The following is a 25,000-nucleotide window of genomic DNA, read 5'->3' as shown; positions in this document are numbered from 1 at the left end:
ACACACACATTGACACACACACACACGCACACACACATTGACACACAGACGGCAGAGGCTGTTGCCCATCAGACATCCTGAGGTATTGATCTTACTAGATCGTTTTGCCTCTCATTAACCCTTTACACACACACACACACACACACACATACACACACACACACACACACACACACACACACACACACACACACACACACACACACACACACACCAATGGCAGCCGCTACCACAGAGGGTACTACTGTTGTAAATTACAGCTGGTATATATAAGATCTTAAACCGAACATTTTCTAAAATATCCCCATTTGAATTAGCTTGAGAATATATATTTTGTTCCTTAAGAATGTTTTATTCAAATAATGACATACAGTACGTGCTTCACCTCCACTTCTCTCTAACAAGCAATTATGAATTTAGTTTCTTCAAAAGCAAATGTTTCGAATACGGAAATGTTTTAACTCCATTCAAGGATTATGTGCCGTGGCCCTCTGAGGCTCTGTAGACGTGACAGTGTGTGTGAGTGTGTGTGTGAGTGTGTGTGTGTGTGTGTGTGTGTGTGTGTGTGTGTGTGTGTGTGTGTGTGTGTGTGTGTGTGTGTGTGTGTGTGTGTGTGTGTGTGTGTGTGTGTGTGTGTGTGTGTGTGAGCCCTTGGGTTTAATGAAGCCGCTTTCAGGAAAGAACAAGCTTAAACTAGAACTGCAAGCAGTTGTGAACGGGGGCCAAGCCTCCCACGCGACTCGGGATCGGGCGTTGTCGTCCGCGGCGCCGGCCCCTCGCTTCACGGAATCCGGAGATGTAAAGTTTTTTAATGTGCGATGTTCGGTGTGGAAGTTATAGCCCCAAACGCGTTTTCTTTGCTTTTTGTGGTTTTGGCGCCCCCTATGGATGACATTCGCAAAACTACGTTAGATAGAAAGATGCAGCTCAATGTACCAAACAAGTGGATGTCAAGTTTTTGAATGTGCGATGTTCGGTTGGGGAGTTATAGCAAAATCAAATTGTCATCCTCTCCATTGTAAAGACACTTTTTTGAATTTTCCCATTTTCCCGCCTAAAGACTTAGAAAATGGCGAAAACAGGCCAAAAAATTGAAAAACTCTTTTTTTTAATAAGTCCGGCCCACATAGGAATTTCTAGCCCATATTTTTTCCATAGGCTCAGGTATGCCCCATGATAGTCTCCCTTCAGTTTCAAGAAAATCCCCTTTTTTTTTTTTTTTAAGGAATTTTCGCGAATCTTTCAAGCGCTACTGTTTGGTCTTCCGATGGTCGTAGAAAAACTATTTGACCCACTTTTGCTCGTGGGAGTCAGGAGAGCGTAATGCTTTTGGTTTCGTCCAAATCGGGCGAAAACTGTAGGAGGAGTATGTTTTGGTGACTGACACAGTTTTTGCGACGTAGAAAAATATCTATCCTATCGCAAATGGGCGTGGCCTATCTCAAAAGATGCAGCTGACTTGTGGGCATCTGTGGATATAAAGGTTTTGACTGTCGGACTTTCGGTGCGGAAGTTATAGCCCAAAAGGCCTTTTCCTTTGTTGTAGCGCCACCTAGTGGCAGGCATGTCTGAATTTTTGTGTCTGCGTACGGGGTACGGACCTGGATATGCCCTGGAAGTGGCATGTCCCAACCCTTTACGGTTTGGGCTGCAGCACCACTTTTACGCGGAGAAAAATAATAATAACTAGAACTGCAAGCAGTTTTTACCGGGGGCCAAGCCTCCGACGCGACTCGTCGTCAACCGCCGCGCCGGCCGCTCACTCCGCAGAATCTGCGGATGTAAAGTTTTTGACCGTGGGATGTTCGGTGCGGGAGTTGTATAGGTATCGCTGTTTACGGATGAATTTCGCGAAAGTGCCACGGTGGAACGATGCAGCTCAATTCACAGAACAAGTGGATGTCAAGTTTTTTAATGTGCGATGTGTGGTTGGCGAGTTATGAGCAAAAGCAGATTGTCAGCCTTGACAAAATGGCCGCCGGAGCTAATTGCACAATGTAATGTCAATGGACATGCTAACATTCCCGCCTTTTTTCTTTGATGGAAAAAAAAAATATCTAATTTTATTAAAAAGTCCCTTACACATTAATATTTCTTGGCCATATTTTTTATATAGACTCGTGTATGCCCCTTGATGGTTTCCCGTGAGTTTCAAGAAATTTCCTCTGGCCAATTAGGAGATATGAAATTTCATAATTTATGGCGCCCCCTTATGGCGAAAATTTCCAAATCTTTTATTGAACGCAATTAAGGGTAGTCCCAACATATGTCTAAAATTTGGACTTGATCCGACTTATGATTTTGGATTTATGAATTTTTTCGTAAAACGTAGCTAATCAAGAAATATTTAAAACGCTACCGTTTCGTTATCCATGGTCGGATCAAAATGCTTTAGCAATTTTTTTTTCCGTGTGGGTCGGTAGATGTTCTGTGCAAACTTTGGTGTCGATTGTCCAAAAATTATGGGAGGAGTAGCGAAAAATATGTTTTGCAGTTTTCGCGATTTTGCGAAAAATCTATAATATCGCAAATGGGCGTGGCCTATGCCAAATGATGCAGATGACTCCAGTGCATATGTGGATATAAAGTTTTTGACTGTGGGACGTTCGGTGTGGGAGTTATGACCCCAAACGCGTTTTCCTTCGTTGTAGCGCCACCTAGTGGCCGGCATGTCTGAATTTTTGTCGTATGCGTAGTCCGGGCGGACCTGGATCTAGTCATGCAATTGGCATGTCTATACCCTTTACGGTTTGGGCTGTGCACGCAGTTTTAGGGAGGTACAAATAATAATAATAACTAGAACTGCAAGCAGTTTTGACCGGGGGCCAAGCCTCCGACGCAACTCGTCGTCAACCGCCGCGCCGGCCGCTCACTCCACGGAATCCGTGGATGTAAAGTTTTTGACCGTGGGATGTTCGGTGCGGGAGTTGTATAGGTATCGCTGTTTACGGATGAATTTCGCGAAAGTGCCACGGTAGAACAATGCAGCTCAATTCACAGAACAAGTGGATGTCAAGTTTTTTAAAGTGCGATGTTTGGTTGGCGAGTTATGAGCAAAAGCAGATTGTCAGCCTTGACAAAATGGCCGCCGGAGCTAATTGCACAATGTAATGTCAATGGACATGCTAACATTCCCGCCTTTTTTCTTTGACGGAAAAGAAAAAATCTAATTTTATTAAAAAGTCCCGTAAACATTACTATTTCTTGGCCATATTTTTCATATAGACTCGGGTACGCCCGTTGATGGTTTCCCGTGAGTTTTAAGAAAATTCCTTTGGCCAATTAGGAGATATAAAATTCCCTAGTTTATGGCGCCCCCTTATGGCGAAAATTTCCAATTTTTTTTTTGAACGTAATTAAGGGTAGCCCCAACATATGTCTAAAATTTGAACTTGATCCGACTTATGATTTTGGATTTATGAATTTCTACGTAAAACGTAGCTAATCAACAAATATTTAAAACGCTACCGTTTCTCTATCCATGGTCGGATCAAAATGCATTAGCATGATTTCTTTCCGTGTGGGTCGGTAGATGTGCTGTGCAAACTTTGGTGTCAATTGTCCAAAAATTGTGGGAGGAGTAGCGAAAAATATGTTTTTCAGTTTTCGCGATTTTGCGAAAAATCTATAATATCGCAAATGGGCGTGGCCTATGCCAAAAGATGCAGCTGACTCCAGTGAATATGTGGATATAAAGTTTTTGACTGTGGGAGTTTCGGTGTGGGAGTTATGGCCCCAAACGCGTTTTCTTTGGTGTAGCGCCACCTAGTGGCCGGCATGTCTGAATAGTTTTGTATGCGTACACGGCCCGGACCTGGATCTAGTCATGCAATTGGCATGTCTGCACCCTTTACGGTTTGGCCTGTGGACACAGTTTTAGGTGACTACAAATAATAATCCTTACTAAAACAATAGGGTTCCCTGCCCCGCAGGGCTTGGGAACCGCGTTGCTGTGCAAAACGCGGTCCCAGCTCCTGCTCGGGCTTGGCCCCCTAACTAGAACTGCAAGCAGTTTTTACCGGGGGCCAAGCCTCCGACGCAACTCGTCGTCAACCGCCGCGCCGGCCGCTCACTCCACGGAATCCGCGGATGTAAAGTTTTTGACCGTGGGATGTTCGGTGCGGGAGTTGTATAGGTATCGCTGTTTACGGATGAATTTCGCGAAAGTGCCACGGTAGAACAATGCAGCTCAATTCACAGAACAAGTGGATGTCAAGTTTTTTAAAGTGCGATGTTTGGTTGGCGAGTTATGAGCAAAAGCAGATTGTCAGCCTTGACAAAATGGCCGCCGGAGCTAATTGCACAATGTAATGTCAATGGACATGCTAACATTCCCGCCTTTTTTCTTTGACGGAAAAGAAAAAATCTAATTTTATTAAAAAGTCCCGTAAACATTACTATTTCTTGGCCATATTTTTCATATAGACTCGGGTACGCCCGTTGATGGTTTCCCGTGAGTTTTAAGAAAATTCCTTTGGTCAATTAGGAGATATAAAATTCCCTAGTTTATGGCGCCCCCTTATGGCGAAAATTTCCAATTTTTTTTTTGAACGTAATTAAGGGTAGCCCCAACATATGTCTAAAATTTGAACTTGATCCGACTTATGATTTTGGATTTATGAATTTCTACGTAAAACGTAGCTAATCAACAAATATTTAAAACGCTACCGTTTCTCTATCCATGGTCGGATCAAAATGCATTAGCATGATTTCTTTCCGTGTGGGTCGGTAGATGTGCTGTGCAAACTTTGGTGTCAATTGTCCAAAAATTGTGGGAGGAGTAGCGAAAAATATGTTTTTCAGTTTTCGCGATTTTGCGAAAAATCTATAATATCGCAAATGGGCGTGGCCTATGCCAAAAGATGCAGCTGACTCCAGTGAATATGTGGATATAAAGTTTTTGACTGTGGGAGTTTCGGTGTGGGAGTTATGGCCCCAAACGCGTTTTCTTTGGTGTAGCGCCACCTAGTGGCCGGCATGTCTGAATAGTTTTGTATGCGTACACGGCCCGGACCTGGATCTAGTCATGCAATTGGCATGTCTGCACCCTTTACGGTTTGGCCTGTGGACACAGTTTTAGGTGACTACAAATAATAATCCTTACTAAAACAATAGGGTTCCCTGCCCCGCAGGGCTTGGGAACCGCGTTGCTGTGCAAAACGCGGTCCCAGCTCCTGCTCGGGCTTGGCCCCCTAACTAGAACTGCAAGCAGTTGTGAACGGGGGCCAAGCCTCCCACGCGACTCGGGATCGGGCGTCGTCGTCCGCGTCGCCGGCCCCTCGCTTCACGGAATCCGGGGAAGTAAAGATTTTGAATGTGGGATGTTCGGTGTGGGAGTTATAGCCCCAAACGCGTTTCCTTTGCTTTTTGTGGTTTTGGCGCCCCCTATGGATGACATTTGCAAAACTACGTTAGATAGAAAGATGCAGCTCAATGTACCAAACAAGTGGATGTCAAGTTTTTGAATGTGCGATGTTCGGTTTGGGAGTTATGAGCAAAATGAAATTGTGAACCTCTCCATTGTAAAGACACTTTTTTGAATTTTCCCATTTTCCCGCCGAAAGACTTAGGAAATGGCGAAAACAGGGAAAAAAATTGAAAAACTCTTTTTTTTAATAAGTCCGGCCCACAAAGGAATTTCTTGCCCATATTTTTTCGATAGACTCAAGTATGCCCCATGATAGTCTCCCTTGAGTTTCAAGAAAATCCCTCTTTTTTTTTTTTTTTATAGATTTTCGCAAATTTTTAAAGCGCTACCGTTTGGTCTTCCGATGGTCGTAGAACAATTATTTGACCAACATTTGCTCGTGGGAGTCAGTAGAGCATAATGCCTTTGGTTTCGTCCAAATCGGGCGAAAACTGTAGGAGGAGTATGTTTTGGTGACTGACACAGTTTTAGCGATGTAGCGAAAAATGTATATATACGCAAATGGGCGTGGCCTATCTCAAAAGATGCAGCTGACTTGTGGGCATCTGTGGATATAAAGTTTTAGACTGTCGGACTTTCGGTGCTGAAGTTATAGCCCCAAACGCGTTTTTCTGCCGTTGTAGCGCCACCTAGTGGCCGGCATGTCTGAATTCATTTGTCTGCGTTCCTTGGATGGACCTGGATAAGCTATGCAAGTGGCATGTCCCAACCCTTTACGGTTTGGGCTGCAGCACCACTTTCTCGCGGAGAAAAATAATAATAGGAACTAGAACTGCAAGCAGTTGTGAACGGGGGCCAAGCCTCCCACGCGACTCGGGATCGGGCGTCGTCGTCCGCGGCGCCGGCAACTCGCTTCACGGAATCCGGGGATGTAAAGTTTTTGAATGTGCGATGTTCGGTGTGGGAGTTATAGGCCCAAACGCGTTTTCTTTGCTTTTTGTGGTTTTGGCGCCCCCTATGGATGACATTCGCAAAACTGTGTCTGATAGAAAGATGCAGCTCAATGTACCGAACAAGTGGATGTTAAATTTTTCAATGTGCGATGTTCGGTTGGGGAGTTATGAGCAAAATGAAATTGTGAACCTCTCCATTGTAAAGACAGTTTTTTGAATTTTCCCATTTTCCCGCCGAAAGACTTAGGAAATGGCGAAAAGAGGCAAAAAAATTGAAAAACTCTTTTTTTTAATAAGTCCGGCATACATAGGAATTTCTTGGCCATATTGTTTTTATAGACTCAGGTATGCCCCATGATAGTCTCCCTTGAGTTTCAAGAAAATCCCTTTTTTTTTTTTTTTCAAGGGATTTTCGCAAATCTTTAAAGCGCTACCGTTTGGTCTTCCGATGGTCGTAGAAAAATTATTTGACCAACTTTTGCTCGTGGGAGTTGGTAGAGCATAATGCTTTTGGTTTCGTCCAAATCGGGCAAAAACTGTAGGAGGAGTATGTTTTGGTGACTGACACAGTTTTTGCGATGTAGCGAAAAATGTATATATACGCAAATGGGCGTGGCCTATCTCAAAAGATGCAGCTGACTTGTGGGCATCTGTGGATATAGAGTTTTTGACTGTCGGACTTTCGGTGTGGAAGTTATAGCCCCAAACGTGTTTTTCTGCTGTTGGAGCGCCACCTAGTGGCCGGGATGTCTAAATTTTTTGTCTGCGTACGTACCATGGACCTGGATAAGCCATGCAAGTGGCATGTCCCAACCCTTTACGGTTTGGGCTGCAGCACCACTTTTACGCATGGAAGAATAAGAATAAAGAATAAAGAATAAAGAATAATCCCAGCAAAAACAATAGGGTTCCCTGCCCCGCAGGGCTTGGGAACCGCGTTGCTCTGCAAAACGCGGTCCCAGCCCTTCTCGGGCTTGGCCCCCTAATAATAATCCCTACAAGAACAATAGGGTTCCCTGCCCCGCAGGGCTTGGGAACCGCGTTGCTCTGCAAAACGCGGTCCCAGCCCTACTCGGGCTTGGCCCCCTAACTAGAACTGCAAGCAGTTGTGAACGGGGGCCAAGCCTCCCACGCGACTCGGGATCGGGCGTCGTCGTCCGCGGCGCCGGCCCCTCGCTTCACGGAATCCGAGGATGTAAAGTTTTTGAATGTGGGATGTTCGGTTTGGGAGTTATAGACCAAAAGGCAAAAAAAATCGCAGAGAAAGATGCTCAAGTGTGTTTTTGGCGCCCCCTTTTGGAGCAATTTAAGGAAAAAGTAGAACCAACCTGAGAACCATAGGACAAACACATGTGTGAAGTTTGGTGTTAATAGGATGAATCGTTTTGGATTTAGGAGCAGTTTGGTACAAGGTAGCTAATGTGCAAATCTTTAAAGCGCTACCGCTTGGTCTTCTGATGGTCGTAGAAAAATGATTTACACAACTTTTGCTCGTGGGAGTCGGTAGAGCATAATGCTTTTGGTTTCGTCCAAATCGGGCAAAAACTGTAGGAGGAATGTGTTTTGGTGACTGACACAGCGATGTAGGGAAAAAAAATCCCATACGGAAATGGGCGTGGCCTATCTGAAAAGATACAGCTGACTTGTGGGCATCTGTGAATATAAAGTTTTTGACTGTGGGATGTTCGGTGTGGAAGTTATAGCCCCAAACACGTTTTCTTTGCTTTTAGTGGTTTTGGCGCCCCCTATGGATGACATTCGCAAAACTACGTCAGATAGAAATATGCAGCTCAATGTACCGAACAAGTGGATGTCAAGTTTTTGAATGTGCGATGTTCGGTTGGGGAGTTATAGTAAAATCAAATTGTGAACCTCTCCATTGTAAAGACACTTTTTTGAATTTTCCCATCTTCCCGCCTAAAGACTTAGAAAATGGCGAAAACAGGCAAAAAAATTGAAAAACTCTTTTTTTTAATAAGTCCGGCCCACATAGGAATTTCTTGCCCATATTTTTGCCATAGACTCAGGTATGCCCCATGATAGTCTCCCTTCAGTTTCAAGAAAATCCCCCTTTTTTTTTTTTTTTAAGGAATGTTCGCGAATCTTTAAAGCGCTACCGTTTGGTCTTCCGATGGTCGTAGAAAAACTATTTGACCAAATCTTGCTCGTGGGAGTCGGTAGAGAATAATGCTTTTGGTTTCGTCCAAATCGGGCGAAAACTGTAGGAGGAGTATGTTTTGGTGACTGACACAGTTTTTGCGATGTAGCGAAAAATGTATATATACGCAAATGGGCGTGGCCTATCTCAAAAGATGCAGCTGACTTGTGGGCATATGTGGATATAAAGTTTTTGACTGTCGGACTTTCGGTGTGGGAGTTATAGCCCCAAACGTGTTTTTCGGCTGTTGTAGCGCCACCTAGTGGCCGGCATGTCTGTATATTTTTGTCTGCGTACGGGGTACGGACCTGGATATGCCCTGGAAGTGGCATGTCCCAACCCTTTACGGTTTGGGCTGCAGCACCACTTTTACGCGGAGAAAAATAATAATAATAGGAACTAGAACTGCAAGCAGTTGTGAACGGGGGCCAAGCCTCCCACGCGACTCGGGATCGGGCGCCGTCGTCCGCGGCGCCGGCCCCTCGCTTCACGGAATCCGGAGATGTAAAGTTTTTGAATGTGCGATGTTCGGTGTGGGAGTTATAGCCCCAAACGCGTTTTCTTTGCTTTTTGTGGTTTTGGCGCCCCCTATGGATGACATTCGCAAAACTACGTTAGATAGAAAGATGCAGCTCAATGTACCAAACAAGTGGATGTCAAGTTTTTGAATGTGCGATGTTCGGTTGGGGAGTTATAGCAAAATCAAATTGTCATCCTCTCCATTGTAAAGACACTTTTTTGAATTTTCCCATTTTCCCGCCGAAAGACTTAGAAAATGGCGAAAACAGGCAAAAAAATTGAAAAACTATTTTTTTTAATAAGTCCGGCCCACATAGGAATTTCTTGCCCATATTTTTGCCATAGACTCAGGTATGCCCCATGATAGTCTCCCTTGAGTTTCAAGAAAATCCCTTTTTTTTTTTTTTTTAAGGGATTTTCGCAAATCTTTAAAGCGCTACCGTTTGGTCTTCCGATGGTCGTAGAAAGATTATTTGACCAACTTTTGCTTGTGGCAGTCAGTAGAGCATAATGCTTTTGGTTTCGTCCAAATCGGGCGAGAACTGTAGGAGGAGTATGTTTTGGTAACTGACACAGTTTTTGCGATATAGCGAAAAATATATATATACGCAAATGGGCGTGGCCTATCTCAAAAGATGCAGCTGACTGGTGGGCATCTGAGGATATAAAGTTTTTGACTGTCGGACTTTCGGTTCGGAAGTTATAGCCCAAAACGCCTTTTCCTTTGTTGTAGCGCCACCTAGTGGCCGGCATGTCTGAATTTTTTTGTCTGCGTACCAGGCATGGACCTGGATAAGCCCTGCAAGTGGCATGTCCCAACCCTTTACGGTTTGGGCTGCAGCACCAGTTTTACGTAAGTCCAAAGAATAACTAGAACTGCGAGCAGTTGTGAACGGGGGCCAAGCCTCCCACGCGACTCGGGATCGGGCGTCGTCGTCTGCGGCGCCGGCCCCTCGCTTCACGGAATCCGGGGATGTAAAGTTTTTGAATGTGCGATGTTCGGTGTGGGAGTTATAGCCCCAAACGCGTTTTCTTTGCTTTTTGTGGTTTTGGTGCCCCCTATGGATGACATTCGCAAAACTGTGTTTGATGGAAAGATGCAGCTCAATGTACCGAACAAGTGGATGTTGAATTTTTCAATGTGCGATGTTTGGTTGGGGAGTTATGAGCAAAATGAAATTGTGAACCTCTCCATTGTAAAGACACTTTTTTGAATTTTCCCATTTTCCCGCCGAAAGACTTAGGAAATGGCGAAAAGAGGCAAAAAAATTGACAAACTCTTTTTTTTAATAAGTCCGGCATACATAGGAATTTCTTGGCCATATTTTTTTTATAGACTCAGGTATGCCCCATGATAGTCTCCCTTGAGTTTCAAGAAAATCCCACTTTTTTTTTTTTTTTACGGATTTTCGCAAATCTTTAAAGCGCTACCGTTTGGTCTTCCGATGGTCGTAGAAAAACTATTTGACCCACTTTTGCTCGTGGGAGTCAGGAGAGCGTAATGCTTTTGGTTTCGTCCAAATCGGGCGAAAACTGTAGGAGGAGTATGTTTTGGTGACTGACACAGTTTTTGCGACGTAGAAAAATATCTATCCTATCGCAAATGGGCGTGGCCTATATCAAAAGATGCAGCTGACTTGTGGGCATCTGTGGATATAAAGGTTTTGACTGTCGGCCTTTCGGTGCGGAAGTTATAGCCCAAAACGCCTTTTCCTTTGTTGTAGCGCCACCTAGTGGCCGGCATGTCTGAATTTTTTTGTATGCTGAGAGACCGGGGGTCTGAACTAGTGATGCAAGTGGCATGTCCCAACCCTTTACGGTTTGGGCTGCAGCACCACTTGTACGTAAGGAATAGGAATAATAATAATAACTAGAACTGCAAGCAGTTGTGAACGGGGGCCAAGCCTCCCACGCGACTCGGGATTGGGCGTCGTCGTCCGCGGCGCCGGCCCCTCGCTTCACGGAATCCGGGGATGTAAAGTTTTTGAATGTGGGATGTTCGGTGTGGGAGTTATAGCCCCAAACGCGTTTTCTTTGCTTTTTGCGGTTTTGGTGCCCCCTATGGATGACATTCGCAAAACTGTGTTATGTAGAAAGATGCAGCTGACTTGTGGGCATCTGTGGATATTAAGTGTTTGACTGTGGGATGTTCGGTGTGGAAGTTATAGCCCCAAACGCGTTTCCTTTGCTTTTTGTGGTTTTGGCGCCCCCTATGGATGACATTCGCAAAACTACGTTAGATAGAAAGATGCAGCTCAATGTACCAAACAAGTGGATGTCAAGTTTTTGAATGTGCGATGTTCGGTTGGGGAGTTATAGCAAAATCAAATTGTCAACCTCTCCATTGTAAAGACACTTTTTTGAATTTTCCCATTTTCCCGCCGAAAGACTTAGGAAATGGCGAAAACAGGCAAAAAAATTGAAAAACTCTTTTTTTTAATAAGTCCGGCCCACAAAGGAATTTCTTGCCCATATTTTTGCCATAGGCTCAGGTATGCCCCATGATAGTCTCCCTTCAGTTTCAAGAAAATCCCCCTTTTTTTTTTTTTTAAGGAATTTTCGCGAATCTTTAAAGCGCTACCGTTTGGTCTTCCAATGGTCGTAGAAAAAGTATTTGACCCACTTTTGCTCGTGGGAGTCGGTAAAGTATAATGCTTTTGGTTTTGTCCAAATCGGGCGAAAACTGTAGGAGGAGTATGTTTTGGTGACTGACACAGTTTTTGCGACGTAGAAAAATATCTATCCTATCGCAAATGGGCGTGGCCTATCTCAAAAGATGCAGCTGACTTGTGGGCATCTGTGGATATAAAGGTTTTGACTGTCGGCCTTTCGGTGCGGAAGTTATAGCCCAAAACGCCTTTTCCTTTGTTGTAGCGCCACCTAGTGGCCGGCATGTCTGAATTTTTTTGTATGCTGAGAGACCGGGGGTCTGAACTAGTGATGCAAGTGGCATGTCCCAACCCTTTACGGTTTGGGCTGCAGCACCACTTGTACGTAAGGAATAGGAATAATAATAATAATAACTAGAACTGCGAGCAGTTGTGAACGGGGGCCAAGCCTCCCACGCGACTCGGGATCGGGCGTCGTCGTCCGCGGCGCCGGCCCCTCGCTTCACGGAATCCGGGGATGTAAAGTTTTTGAATGTGGGATGTTCGGTGTGGGAGTTATAGCCCGAAACGCGTTTTCTTTGCTTTTTGTGGTTTTGGCGCCCCCTATGGATGACATTCGCAAAACTACGTTAGATATAAAGATGCAGCTCACTGTACCAAACAAGTGGATGTCAAGTTTTTGAATGTGCGATGTTCGGTTGGAGAGTTATAGCAAAATCAAATTGTCATCCTCTCCATTGTAAAGACACTTTTTTGAATTTTCCCATTTTCCCGCCTAAAGACTTAGAAAATGGCGAAAACAGGCCAAAAAGTTTAAAAACTCTTTTTTTTAATAAGTCCGGCCCACATAGAAATTTCTAGCCCATATTTTTTCCATAGGCTCAGGTATGCCCCATGATAGTTTCCCTTCAGTTTCAAGAAAATCCCCTTTTTTTTTTTTTTTAAGGAATTTTTGCGAATCTTTCAAGCGCTACTGTTTGGTCTTCCGATGGTCGTAGAAAAACTATTTGACCCACTTTTGCTCGTGGGAGTCAGGAGAGCGTAATGCTTTTGTTTTCGTCCAAATCGGGCGAAAACTGTAGGAGGAGTATGTTTTGGTGACTAAAACAGTTTTTGCGACGTAGAAAAAGATCTATCCTATCGCAAATGGGCGTGGCCTATCTCAAAAGATGCAGCTGACTTGTGGGCATCTGTGGATATAAAGTTTTTGACTGTCGGACTTTCGGTGCGGAAGTTATAGCCCAAAACGCCTTTTCCTTTGTTGTAGCGCCACCTAGTGGCCGGGATGTTTGAATTTTTTTGTCTGCGTACGGGGTACGGACTTGGATGAGCCCTGCAAGTGGCATGTCCCAACCCTTTACGGTTTGGGCTGCAGCACCACTTTTATGTGGAGAAGAATAATAAGAATAAGAAGAATAATCCCTACAAGATCAATAGGGTTCCCTGCCCCGCAGGGCTTGGGAACCGCGTTGCTCTGCAAAACGCGGTCCCAGCCCTACTCGGGCTTGGCCCCCTAATAATCCCAGCAAGATCAATAGGGTTCCCTGCCCCGCAGGGCTTGGGAACCGCGTTGCTCTGCAAAACGCGGTCCCAGCCCTACTCGGGCTTGGCCCCCTAATAATAATAATCCCTACAAGAACAATAGGGTTCCCTGCCCCGCAGGGCTTGGGAACCGCGTTGCTCTGCAAAACGCGGTCCCAGCCCTTCTCGGGCTTGGCCCCCTAATAATAAAAGGCCCAACAAAAACAATAGGGTTCCCTGCCCCGCAGGGCTTGGGAACCGCGTTGCTCTGCAAAACGCGGTCCCAGCCCTACTCGGGCTTGGCCCCCTAATAATAATCCCTACAAGAACAATAGGGTTCCCTGCCCCGCAGGGCTTGGGAACCGCGTTGCTCTGCAAAACGCGGTCCCAGCCCTACTCGGGCTTGGCCCCCTAATAAAAGGCCCAACAAAAACAATAGGGTTCCCTGCCCCGCAGGGCTTGGGAACCGCGTTGCTCTGCATTACGCGGTCCCAGCCCTACTCGGGCTTGGCCCCCTAAAAACATGGCTGTATTTCCTGACTAGTGAAATGCTGACCTTTTTGAAAATTCAAGGTGTTCCTTTCGAGAAGCAACGATTACATATCTTAGGGGGAAAAAAGACGATCAAGAGACACATACTCACATAGAGAGAGAAGTTGGGTGTTCAAAATACATCCAGAATGTGACATTTCAGTTGTCATTCAGTGGGTGTGTGTGTGTGTATGTGTGTGTGTGTGTGTGTGTGTGTGTGTGTGTGTGTGTGTGTGTGTGTGTGTGTGTGTGTGTGTGTTACCCTTTTGAAATTATCTCAGGAAAGACATTTAACGGGACACAATGCACATTCTGATTTCCCTTCCTTGGGGAATTTCATAACTGTCAAAGACAATGTTAGCGCTCCAGGATTAGCATGTATTTAATTAGCTGTGCTAGGAGACAGCATTCTAGGACTGAACCATTTTGTGTGGGGTGAGATTGGCCTCAGCTATTTTTTAGGATACAAAACTTCCATCACTCAACCAATTTGTTCAGCCAATGTGTATGTGTTATAACTAGTCAAGTATTTTGAAAATGAAAAAAACTGCATTTTAATTTCTAGCTTTTCAAGGGGCCTTCTCTAATACAGGCCTTGGGTAGTCAGTCCCAATGCCAGTGGTTAAAGCTATAGTGCATAACTTTTTCATATGAATGAATGTCAGTTACATTCAAGCCATCGGCAAACAAATTCACACAAAGTTGATCAAGCCTATCAGCTCCACAAAACTCTCCCTGTGTTTCTCAGTATGGCAACGTTTACAAACTGGTGTCGCCTCCCCTGACACTGGCCCAGGAGCTCAAGAAGCGCCCATGAAATGTTTCATTTGTTGATTCTACTGCTAAGAAAAAACCCGGACGTACAGCTCAGGGTATAAAATCCACCTGCGATCTCCGAAGGCTTTACCTCATGTGCGCAGACAGGGTTGATGTAATTACTCAGAATTCCTCATAGGGGGGATATGTTTTAAGCACTGGTTTTAAGAAATAAGCCATACAATAAAAAATACGTCTTAAGAGAGATTTAAAAGAAGATATTTTCTGTGCCTCCCTTAGAATAAGATTTGTATTTTCCCATATCTTGAAGCCAGGGTGGATCATGAGAGGCTTATACATGTGAAGTTATATGACCAAGTAAATATCACCGATCTGACAGTGTGCTTTGCCATATCCAGTGTGTTTCTCTCAACAATATCAGACAGTGAATTAAATATACAGCCCCGGAAAAAAATTCAGAGACCAGTCTGTATTTTTCTTAAATCTTCATCTCTACATTACTTATTTAAAATGCTCTTATTGACAATAATGTTATTGTGAATTTGGTGGAAATGTTGTCAGTAGTTTATATCATAAAATCAAAATGTCAATTCTACTCAAACATATGCCTCTAAAGGGTAAAACTGAACATTTGGAGCGGTCTCTAATTTTTTCCAGAGCTGAATATGTGTGCCAACCTTAGCCAAAAGCAATATTTTCGCTTCCTTCCTTGTAAGCTTCACAAATTAGATTACCGACTATCAGAATTGCCCACTGTTTCCATAGAAACTTAGATGGTTGGTTAGCAACCTCAGTGATCGTCACCACTTCATCCTTGCTTTGCTGTCAGCCTTAGATGTCTTTTTAATATTTCAGGGATGAGATGAGAAATCATTACAAATTCCATTTAACCGTGGCTGTATAATCAGATCTGGTCCTTAGTGTGATTAGTTTTATTGAAACATGGAGAGCAAAATGCATTTCATTTAATTTTCTACTCGTGAAGTATCTATTGTGAAGAATGCAAGGAGGAAGATGGCTGTATAGGATAAGCATTGTGTTATGGTAATAGCCATGTTCTTAATATGTTCTCAGATGTTATACAATATCATCTTTTTGTGTATCAACTGGGTTTGCTATACAATGAGACTGGATATTTTATTAACTGTATCTTGATAAAAACAAAAGAATACCACTGGCTTTACCACTGGAGCAAGACCAAACAAAAGAAGACCAAAAGAAGAGGGATGACAGGCCTATTAAAGGGCTTACAATTGTCCTTTTTTAAAAGCCTACATTTTAATTAAACAGCATAAAATACTAGAAATGGCAATATTTTGTTCAACTCCTTTAAATCTGCTTCATAAATCACTTGTTCCATGTTATTTAAAGGTGCTCTGAGGAGCTTTTACTGTATTGTTTGTGTTCATGCTTGCAACCCCTTTAGTCAAAAGCGGTGGTGTTTTTTACTACGCCAGCTGTTGTTCCTGGGTGAGGGTACCCATGAGAAAAGGCATTAAGAAAAACTATATAAAAATAGCATTTTTTGCACTGATGGTCTTGTTTGCTGTTACATGTCATTTATGATCATCAGAGGAAAAATTAGACTGTTTAAGAAATGTTTAAAAGTTCCTCGTAGCATCTTTAAAGTAGTTGCAGTGATTGTGTACAGTATATCTGTGTTTAAATGCAGGCAGATTTGCACTGTATGTACTGTAAGTGTGAGTGTGATTAAACCAATGATTCATGCTGTAAGTGCAAGAATGTACTTTTGAGCCTCCTGAAGGTGTCTGGAACATAATTCATACTAGTATCCGTGATACATTTTGCCCACGACTATGTCAGTGATCTTTATGCTCCCACCGAATGCCCTTTTCCTCTCACACCTTAGCCATGGTTCTATGAAGGCACTATGAGTAATCTAAAACCACCAAAGGTCAGTGGTATTTGAACAAGTCTTCTGGTAAATTGAAACCTGTTCATAACTAGTTTTTTCGAGGTTGCTCCGATATTGACAGCAGCAAATTAATGTATATTAAAATGCAGTGGTGTGGCCGTTTGCCATCAAGCGTTTCTAGACTTTTATTCTGTAATAAGGGGGGTGGGAGGGATAACCACTAAATCGTAAATGCGAATATGGGGAAGGGGAGAAAACAAAAACACACAGAGCTCTAAAGAACCACACAGGCTACTTTTAATTAAGATGAAACACTAAACAACAAACTGAACCACCACTGCCAAGCAGCAGAACGCGTACACAAGTCACTCAGCGGTTTACTTTGGAACTCGGAAGCAGAGAACCCTCAGAGAGAACCTCTCACTATCCCAGAGGGCGAGATAATGAGCAGCACAGAGCACTGGGGTCTCAGGGCATATACAGGTGAAACTCGAAAAATTTGAATATCGTGCAAAAGTTCATTTATTTCAGTAATTCAACTTAAAAGGTGAAACTAAAATATTATATAGATACATCACATGCAAAGTGAGATATTTCAAGCCTTCGTTTGTTATACTTTTATTTATTATGGCTTACAGCTTATGAAAACCCCACATTCAAAATCTCAGAAAATTTTAATATTACATGATAATCAATAAAAAAGGGATTTTAAATACAGAAATGTCTGCCCTATATAAAGTATAATCATCTATATGTCCTCAGTACTTGGTTTGGGCCCCTTTTGCATGAATTCTTGCCTCAATTCCAATTCATTTTCCATAATATTCTAATACTATGAGTATCACCTGTGTAACCTCTTCACACCTGGGCTCAATTAGCCAATCTGTGCCACACACACCTGACTGTAGTGAGTGAATCAGTCACCATTCTCACGGAGGCGAAAGATTCCATGCCCTCACAATGCCTAAATGCATTGAGTTGCTGTCATGTAATTGGCTGATTAGTTATATGTGTTAACAAGAAAATGAACCGCTGTACCTAATAAAGTGGCCGGTGATTGTATCTCGTTATGATTCACAGACGGCTCCCGGTTCCACCTCAACAAACTCAATTCATTCTATAGAATAATTAATATTACCATAGCGCTCACAAAAACATACATTTTAACTTGAATCTACTCTTCTAAGCCTCTTGTCTGCAGCCATTCTACATCGCTGTCTAAATGTTTCAATTGTTTTGTCTCTGTGTCAGCTTGTCTTGTATTTGAGTTGTGCATTGTGTATGTATTGTTGTTTTTGCTTTGCATTTGTTTGACTCGACATCATTGCATATGAAGGTAACCCCTAAATTGATCTCCCAAGTATAATTGCTGCCACTCTTCACCACTGTGTAAATGTTTCAATTGTTTTTCTCTTCACCTGTTGTTGTGTATTTGCATTGAATATTGTTTATGTATTGTTGTTTTTCCTTTGAATTTGTTAGAACTCGACGTCATTGTAAATGAAGGTCACCCCTCAATTGGTCTCTCAAGGATACATAAAAGTTAAATGAAATTAAAAATATATAGCACCTTTAAAAACAATGGTTTTCAAAGTGCTTTGACATAAAATACATAGGAGCAAGTACAAATCAGATAAATGAATACTAATCAAAAAACACATACAGTATACAATAAGATAATACTCATATATACACATATTAATCCAAACAAGATTAATAAATGCTACTTTAAAAAGACATTGAGGAAGAGAATAAAAAGACGGCATCACGTGAAAGCAAGTCTATCAAAATGTGTTTTAAGAAGTGATTTAAAAGCATTGTATATTGTGTATGTATTGTTTATTTAGCTTTGCATTTGTTTGACTCCGGCATCATTGCATATGAAGGTCACCCCTCAATTGATCTCTCCAGTTTAAATAAAGGTTCAAAAAATGAAAAAAAAAAATAAATAACATATCTCCGTGTGATTGACAGACGGCTCCCGGTTCCACTTCAACAAACCGGAGAACTACCTGAGCATGTACCACGCCGAGGGCAGTGACACGCTGTACGTGGGCGGACAGGCCAGAGTCTACATCATGACCTTCACCAAGAGAGGGGTCCGCGACCAGCAGGTAAACTATGTCCTTACAGATGATTTTACTAATTAATGTATGGAGACAATGTAGGCCTAATATAATTTTGGGAGGGGGGGGGGATGATCTCTAAGCTAAGAATTTTAGAGAGCTTAGAGAGACAGAGAGAGACAGAGAGAACGAGAGAGAGAGAGAGAGAGAGAGAGAGAGAGAGACAGAGAGAGACACAGAGAGAGACACAGAGAGAGAGACAGAGAGAGAGAGAAAAAACATAGAAAACAGGCCGTTATAAGAAATCATAGCTGCCAGCGGGTAAACACTCTCCTCTAGCTGATTTTACTCATGTATTGAGACACTACAATATGATTCTTCTGGGGGATTTAAGCTCCGGATTTTGTTTTCTTGATTGTCTCCATTACTGTTCTGTTGCAGTATAAGGTCACACAGGAACGCAAAATGGTTCTTGAAATGGTTTCTTCTTTGGTTCTTCAAAGAGGCATCATCAATTGGAGAACCTCTTTATTACGGGGATGGTTCTTAGTGGTTTGTGTGGGGTTATTTCAAGTACTTGTGGTTCTGTTGTTATGGGCTGAACGTAGCCATAGGAAGATGTAGGTTGTTCTATAGATAATCATACATATTCCTATAAGGTTCAGACAGCAGGACTTTTGATTCAGAGAGAGAGAGAGAGAGAGAGAGAGAGAGAGAGAGAGAGAGAGAGAGACAGGGAGAGAGATAAAGAGAGAGAGATACAGATATAGATTTGACAACTGACCCAGTAAAGTAGAAAGTCGGGTCATCCATACATTAATGAAGCTACAGATATATCTCTAGCTGTGAGGCTGGAGAACGTTATTCACTGAGCTGGTAATGTTAACATCGGCTCAATATAACACAGTGTGTGAGCTCTACTGTGTCAGCACTGACTGGCCTGATATATTGAAGAGACTGTAGAAGCCCTATGTGTCATCCTAATATGGATTTGGCCTATTTTTCATAATGACTGCTTCAGCCTTTTAGTATTGGGTTTTTCCTTCAAGACAGATAGACAGGTAGGAAAACGATTTTGGTTGGTGACGTCTCTGGCTTTCATAGACCATTATGATGTTTGATTGTGTGTTTTTTCTTACTCATATGTTAAGTGACATTTTGGGGAGGTTCAGTCACTCGAGAGAAAGTAGAAAATAACAATCATTTTGAAACAGCAACAATACAAATCAACTCTTTAAGACTCAGCCACACAGAATGGGGCAGCGCGGGATTTATTTATTATATATTTTTTATTTTGAGATTCAATAATTGCAGTGGAAGACATTTCTTATCAAAAAGGGCAAGTTAAATTCAGTTATCTACAATTGCGAAACAATGTTTATTTGACTGTAGGGCATAAACCCTGAATATTGTCTGCCTCATTGTTTTCCACTGTCCTCTTACATGGGAAACAAAGAGTAACAACTTCATGTCTATATTTCTAGGGGATTGTTAGGTTGAGGGTACATACAGTATATCTCACAAAAGTGAGTACACCCCTCACATTTCTTCAAATATTTCATTATATCTTTTCATGGGACAACAACGAAAACATGACACTTTGATACAATGTAAGGTAGTCAGTGTACAGCTTGTATAACAGTGAATTTGCTGTCCTCTCAAAATAACTCAATGCAGAGCCATTCATTTCTAAAGTACTGGCAAGAAAAGTGAGTACACCCCTAAGTGAAAATGTCCAAATCCCCAAAAAATCCAAATTTGGACCAAAGTGTCAATATGTTGTGTATACGAACGATATAAGAACATCCTTTATTAGTCCAACAGTGGGGACATTTTCAACTGGAAAGTTCTAGACTGCTGTAAAGTTGGTAAGATGTTCACAGATTCTTAATTCCGAGATCAATAATTCATAAGCAACACGTTATCAGTGGAGCTTATAGAGGACGTCTGGTGTCGGTAATAAATGAGGTCGGAGCCCATTGTCTGCCTTACGACGACAGCTGAGATGGATCGTTTGTGTTTTGATAAAACAAATTCTTATGAGTTATTGATCCCCGGAGTTCGAATGTGTGTCCACCTCTTTCAAACTGTACTGCAGTCTGGAACTGTTGAGTTGATTCTCAACATTGTATTTCATTTTTATTCACAAAATTGTATGTGCAATTTATTATTATTCGGCATTTTCCAGCTTTATTAGACAGTACAGAGTGGGGAGACAGAGAGAGAGGGGGGATGACCTTCAGTAAAGGTCCACGGGTCGGATTTGAACCCGCGACCACTGCAACAAAGTCCGGAGCCAATATGATACGCGCTCTATCCACTATGCCAACGAGCGCCCCTGTCCACTTTATTCTTGACATTTGATGCATGATGAAAAAAAAAAGCCTCATACATATAAGGCCTTGACCATGATTTCCATGTTCATGGGTCCCTGCATGCTTACAAGCAAAAACAGAAATGTAATGAGAAAAATAAGTCCTTGAATGCTAGATAGATAGATGGATGGATGGATAGATAGATAGATAGATAGATAGATAGATAGATAGATAGATAGATAGATAGATAGATAGATAGATAGATAGATAGATAGATAGATAGATAGATAGATAGATAGATAGATAGATAGATAGATAGATAGATAGATAGATGGATGGAGGGTTGTGTTACTCAGTTGCAACAGGGTCATTGCAGCTGGGTGAAAGGGTTTAATAATACCATCTTCCAATCTGTACAGTATATAGCACCTTTCAAGGGACCCAAGACTTTGTGAACTTGGGGTGGTGTGGATGTCCAACCAACAGGGATCCAACCAGTAACCATGAGGTCTTTGGTTCGATTCCCAGCACCGGACAGGAGGGTATTAGTATTAAAACTAGTGGTGGCTGCTATTACATCTATAGTGCCCAATATCTCTACCATTGTGTCCTTTGAGCAAGACACTTAACCCCAAACTGCTCCAGGGGCGCTGTACTATGGCTGACCTTGCGTTCTGACCCCCTCCGAAGTGTGGTAACTTGAGAGGGGATATGCAAAGAATGAATTTTGATGTACCTTGTGCAAATTGACAAATAAATAAACTTGCAAAACTAACCAACCCTTCCTCCCACAGATCCCAGTGGCCTCGGATCAGACAGCCATCGATACCTGCAAGGCCAAGGCAGCACCACTGGAGGTAGAGGCCTGTTTTCACTCAAAGCTCCTCTGTCGTCTCTACAAAGCTCTCAGTGCATTCACCATCTATCCATCACCATGTTTTATCATCACCGTCGTCATCCTCATCTGCAATCGCTGTACAGTAAGGTTAGTGCTACAATGTAACATTTTAATAAGGTTATTTTGGATTTAGTTTATGTAAAAAAAAATTGTAAGGACTAGAAATATGCACAAGTTAAACCAAACAAACTGTCACTTACATACAAATTACCCAACCCACCCACCCTGCTCATCTACATATCCACCTACACACATTTACACAAGCTCTGGCCCTGTTCTTCTTTAACCAGTTGTTACTTATGTTTTGTCTTGCCTGCTTCCATAACATGTCTTCTTTCATATAAGAATAACTATTGTATAAAAAAAATGTCTGAAAAAAAGGCCTACAAAAAATAATTGGTTAAATGTGAGTCATCAACTGGCAAAGTTTCATGAGGTTATCTGTGGGCAAGGCAAGGCAAGGCAAGGCAAGGCAAGGCAAGGCAAGGCAAGGCAAGGCAAGGCAAGGCAAGGCAAGGCAAGGCAAGGCAAGGCAAGGCAAGGCAAGGCAAGGCAAGGCAAGGCAAGGCAAGGCAAGGCAAGGCAAGGCAAGGCAAGGCAAGGCAAGGCAAGGCACGGCAAGGCAAGGCACGGCAAGGCAAGTTTATTTATAAAGCACAATTCAGACACAAGGCCATTCAAAGTGCTTTAAAGGGGCAAGATTGAAATACACAATACACATTAGAAAAGTGAATTAATAAAACATTTAAAAGCAAATGAATAGAAATAGAACATGTAAATACAAATAAAAATTACAGGTTAAAAATGGAAACAGAAAAGTCTTCAGACTTGATTTAAAAGTTTTCTGTGAGTTTTTTCCAGAGATTTGGTGCATAAAAACTAAAAGCTGCTTCTCCTTGTTTAGTCCTAACTCTTGGGACTGTAAGTAGACCTGTCCCAGACGACCTAAGGGCTCTGGACGGCTCATAACGTATCGGCAGATCAGTAATGTATTTTGGCCCTAGGCCTGTAAGTTAAAGACATACTATTTACCTGCATTGTCTTGCCTGTAAGGTTGTGTTCAGTATGCATTACCATCCTCCATGTCTTGTAGATCCATACTGGTCCACTTTATGCACTTAATGAGAACCTTATATGCATATGCTGTATTGCAGTGGTGTACTGCAGGGCTGATCCTCCTGTGTGTGTACTGTCTGCCAACAAAATTTCACAGCTCGGATCGCCTTCAATTTCTTCTCAAATCTCTTTCTCTCTAAGCAATTCAGCCTCTTTCTCTTGTATAATCAATTTGGTGTTGTACTCCTGCTTTCTGCATTCCAACTCTCTCTTTTCCAATTTGTTTTTCTCAATCCCTAGGTCTGTCTTTGTGTCCATTTTTTTGTTTTCTCTGTACTCACTTTTTTCACACACTCTCCACTCTTTCCCTATTATGCCTCACCTGTGTGTGTGTGTGTGTGTGTGTCATTGGATGTATTGTTGCAGCAGAGTCAGACAGATTGCATATGTCATAGCAGCAGCATAAGCAAAGTAGCAGCAGAGCTATACGCTCACAAAGTTACACAGGGAAAGCTGACACTACCCTTTCCAACATCTGCCTTATCTGCTCCCCTAAAGTCTCCCCCTCAAATCCGGCTCTTCCATTCTGTGTGTGTGTGTGTGTGTGTGTGTGTGTGTGTGTGTGTGTGTGTGTGTGTGTGTGTGTGCATGGCTGGCGTGCTTGTATTCACCTCACCTGAGTCTAGGTTGTACTTTTGGTGATAATAAGAACGATCATGGCAACAACACACACTCATGACGCAGTTAGAGAAACAGTCCGGCCCTCTGTATGGCCACATCAGTAGGAAAGATGTCGTTAGCCTCATAGCATAATTGCCTAAATCCTATTCACTCTACTCTACTTTTACTCTACATCTACTCTATTCTACATCTACTCTACTCTACATCTGCTTTACCCTACTCTATAACCCTTAACATATGACTTAGGCAATTATGCTATTAGGCTAACGAAAAGTAGATGTAGAGTAGAGTAGATGTAGAATAGAGTAGATGTAGAGTAAATGTAGAGTAAATATGATTTAGGCAATTATGCTATTAGGCTAACAATGTGTAACCTCTCTTGGACTCCACAAACCTCTACACACTGTACATACATTGTAATAATAAGGAATGGATAGCTTCTAATTTACCACAATCACTTTTTTATCAAAAATCCATGAATATCTCCTCACGATCTGCTACCTGTACCTGCTTAAGTGTGTGTGCTGAAATAAATCTGGCTGTTACAACACGTCCTAGGCTCTGTAAACTGGTGTGTAAACAAGGCCCACTGTAGCTACCAACGTGCCTGTTTACAGAACCTAGGCTGTGTATCGACATTGGATTTGTATCAGTGCCACATACAGGTTGCATATCGTGAGGAGATATTCACTGATTTTGACAAAAAGTGATTTTGACAACAAGCGTTCTCCAGAATCACTGAGTGCTCCTTTAAACCTATGTTCCAATCTATGTGTATTTTTCATCCCTCTCTCCTACTATTGCTGTAATGCCTCATTTCCTGCCTCTGTCCCCCTCTCTCTCTCTCTCTTTCACACACAGCTGGAGTGTGATAACTTCATCACCGTCATTCAGAAAGTAAACGACACAATGATCGTGTGTGGCACCAACGCTGGAAGCCCCAGGTGCTGGATGCTGGTAAGAAATCCTTCAAACTCTTTTATTGTTGTGTGTGTGTGTGTGTGTGTGTGTGTGTATGTTATTCTTGTCATGGTTGTTGTGATTTGACAAATGTTTTGTGATGTAGTGTCGATTGTCTAGTCTGTATGTTGCAATGTAGCAATGAATAAAATAAAATAAAATAATAATCCTTCAAAGTAAAATCCTTCAGATGTTGATATATGTTTAGTAACATCTTCAAGTCTAAACAGTCCCTAGATCGATCGTGTTATGTATTATATTTATCTGCTAACACACTGTATCTCTCCTGCTGGCTGTGTGAAGGCTGGGGGGTTATTTACTGCCTCGGAGAATGATTTTGCTCAGTAATGAATATGTTCTCCCACAGATAAATTTACATTTTCTAAACGCTGTGCAGTGATAAAATGATAGCTCTCCAGAGTGTTAGTGTCTTAGCAAGGAACACTGTAAGATGCAGAGGTGGAATATAACTCAGTACATTTATTCAAATACTGCACTTAAAGGTGATATGAGGAACTTTAAATATTTCTATAATTTTCTTTCCTCTGACGATGCACAAGCAAAATAGACCATCAGTGCAAAGCATGCTATTTTTTTATAGTTTTTCTTAATGCCTTTGTCATGGGTACGCTCACCCAGGGCCAACAGCTGGTGTAGTAAAAACACTACCGCTTTTGTCCAAAGGGGGCGCAAGAATTAACACAAACGGAAA

The 25,000-nt window shown here is 42.4% G+C and overlaps 1 protein-coding gene across 1 annotated transcript in view; it reads left to right on the top strand.

Moving 5' to 3' along the window:
- LOC307259465 (semaphorin-7A) overlaps window positions 1-25,000 on the top strand; it is a gene marked incomplete at both ends in the record, with an annotated part of 54,583 nt that overhangs the window by 4,221 nt on the left and 25,362 nt on the right. The window contains 3 exons of the mRNA XM_080039321.1: window positions 18,287-18,426; window positions 21,488-21,550; window positions 24,190-24,285. Coding sequence (XP_079895447.1) covers window positions 18,287-18,426; window positions 21,488-21,550; window positions 24,190-24,285 — 299 coding nt within the window. The remainder of the gene's footprint in view (window positions 1-18,286; window positions 18,427-21,487; window positions 21,551-24,189; window positions 24,286-25,000) is intronic.

Source organism: Ammodytes marinus (assembly GCF_949987685.1).
Source record: "Ammodytes marinus genome assembly, chromosome: 13".
Classification (NCBI taxonomy): domain Eukaryota; kingdom Metazoa; phylum Chordata; class Actinopteri; order Uranoscopiformes; family Ammodytidae; genus Ammodytes; species Ammodytes marinus.
This window is presented reverse-complemented; position numbering and strand designations above follow the sequence as displayed.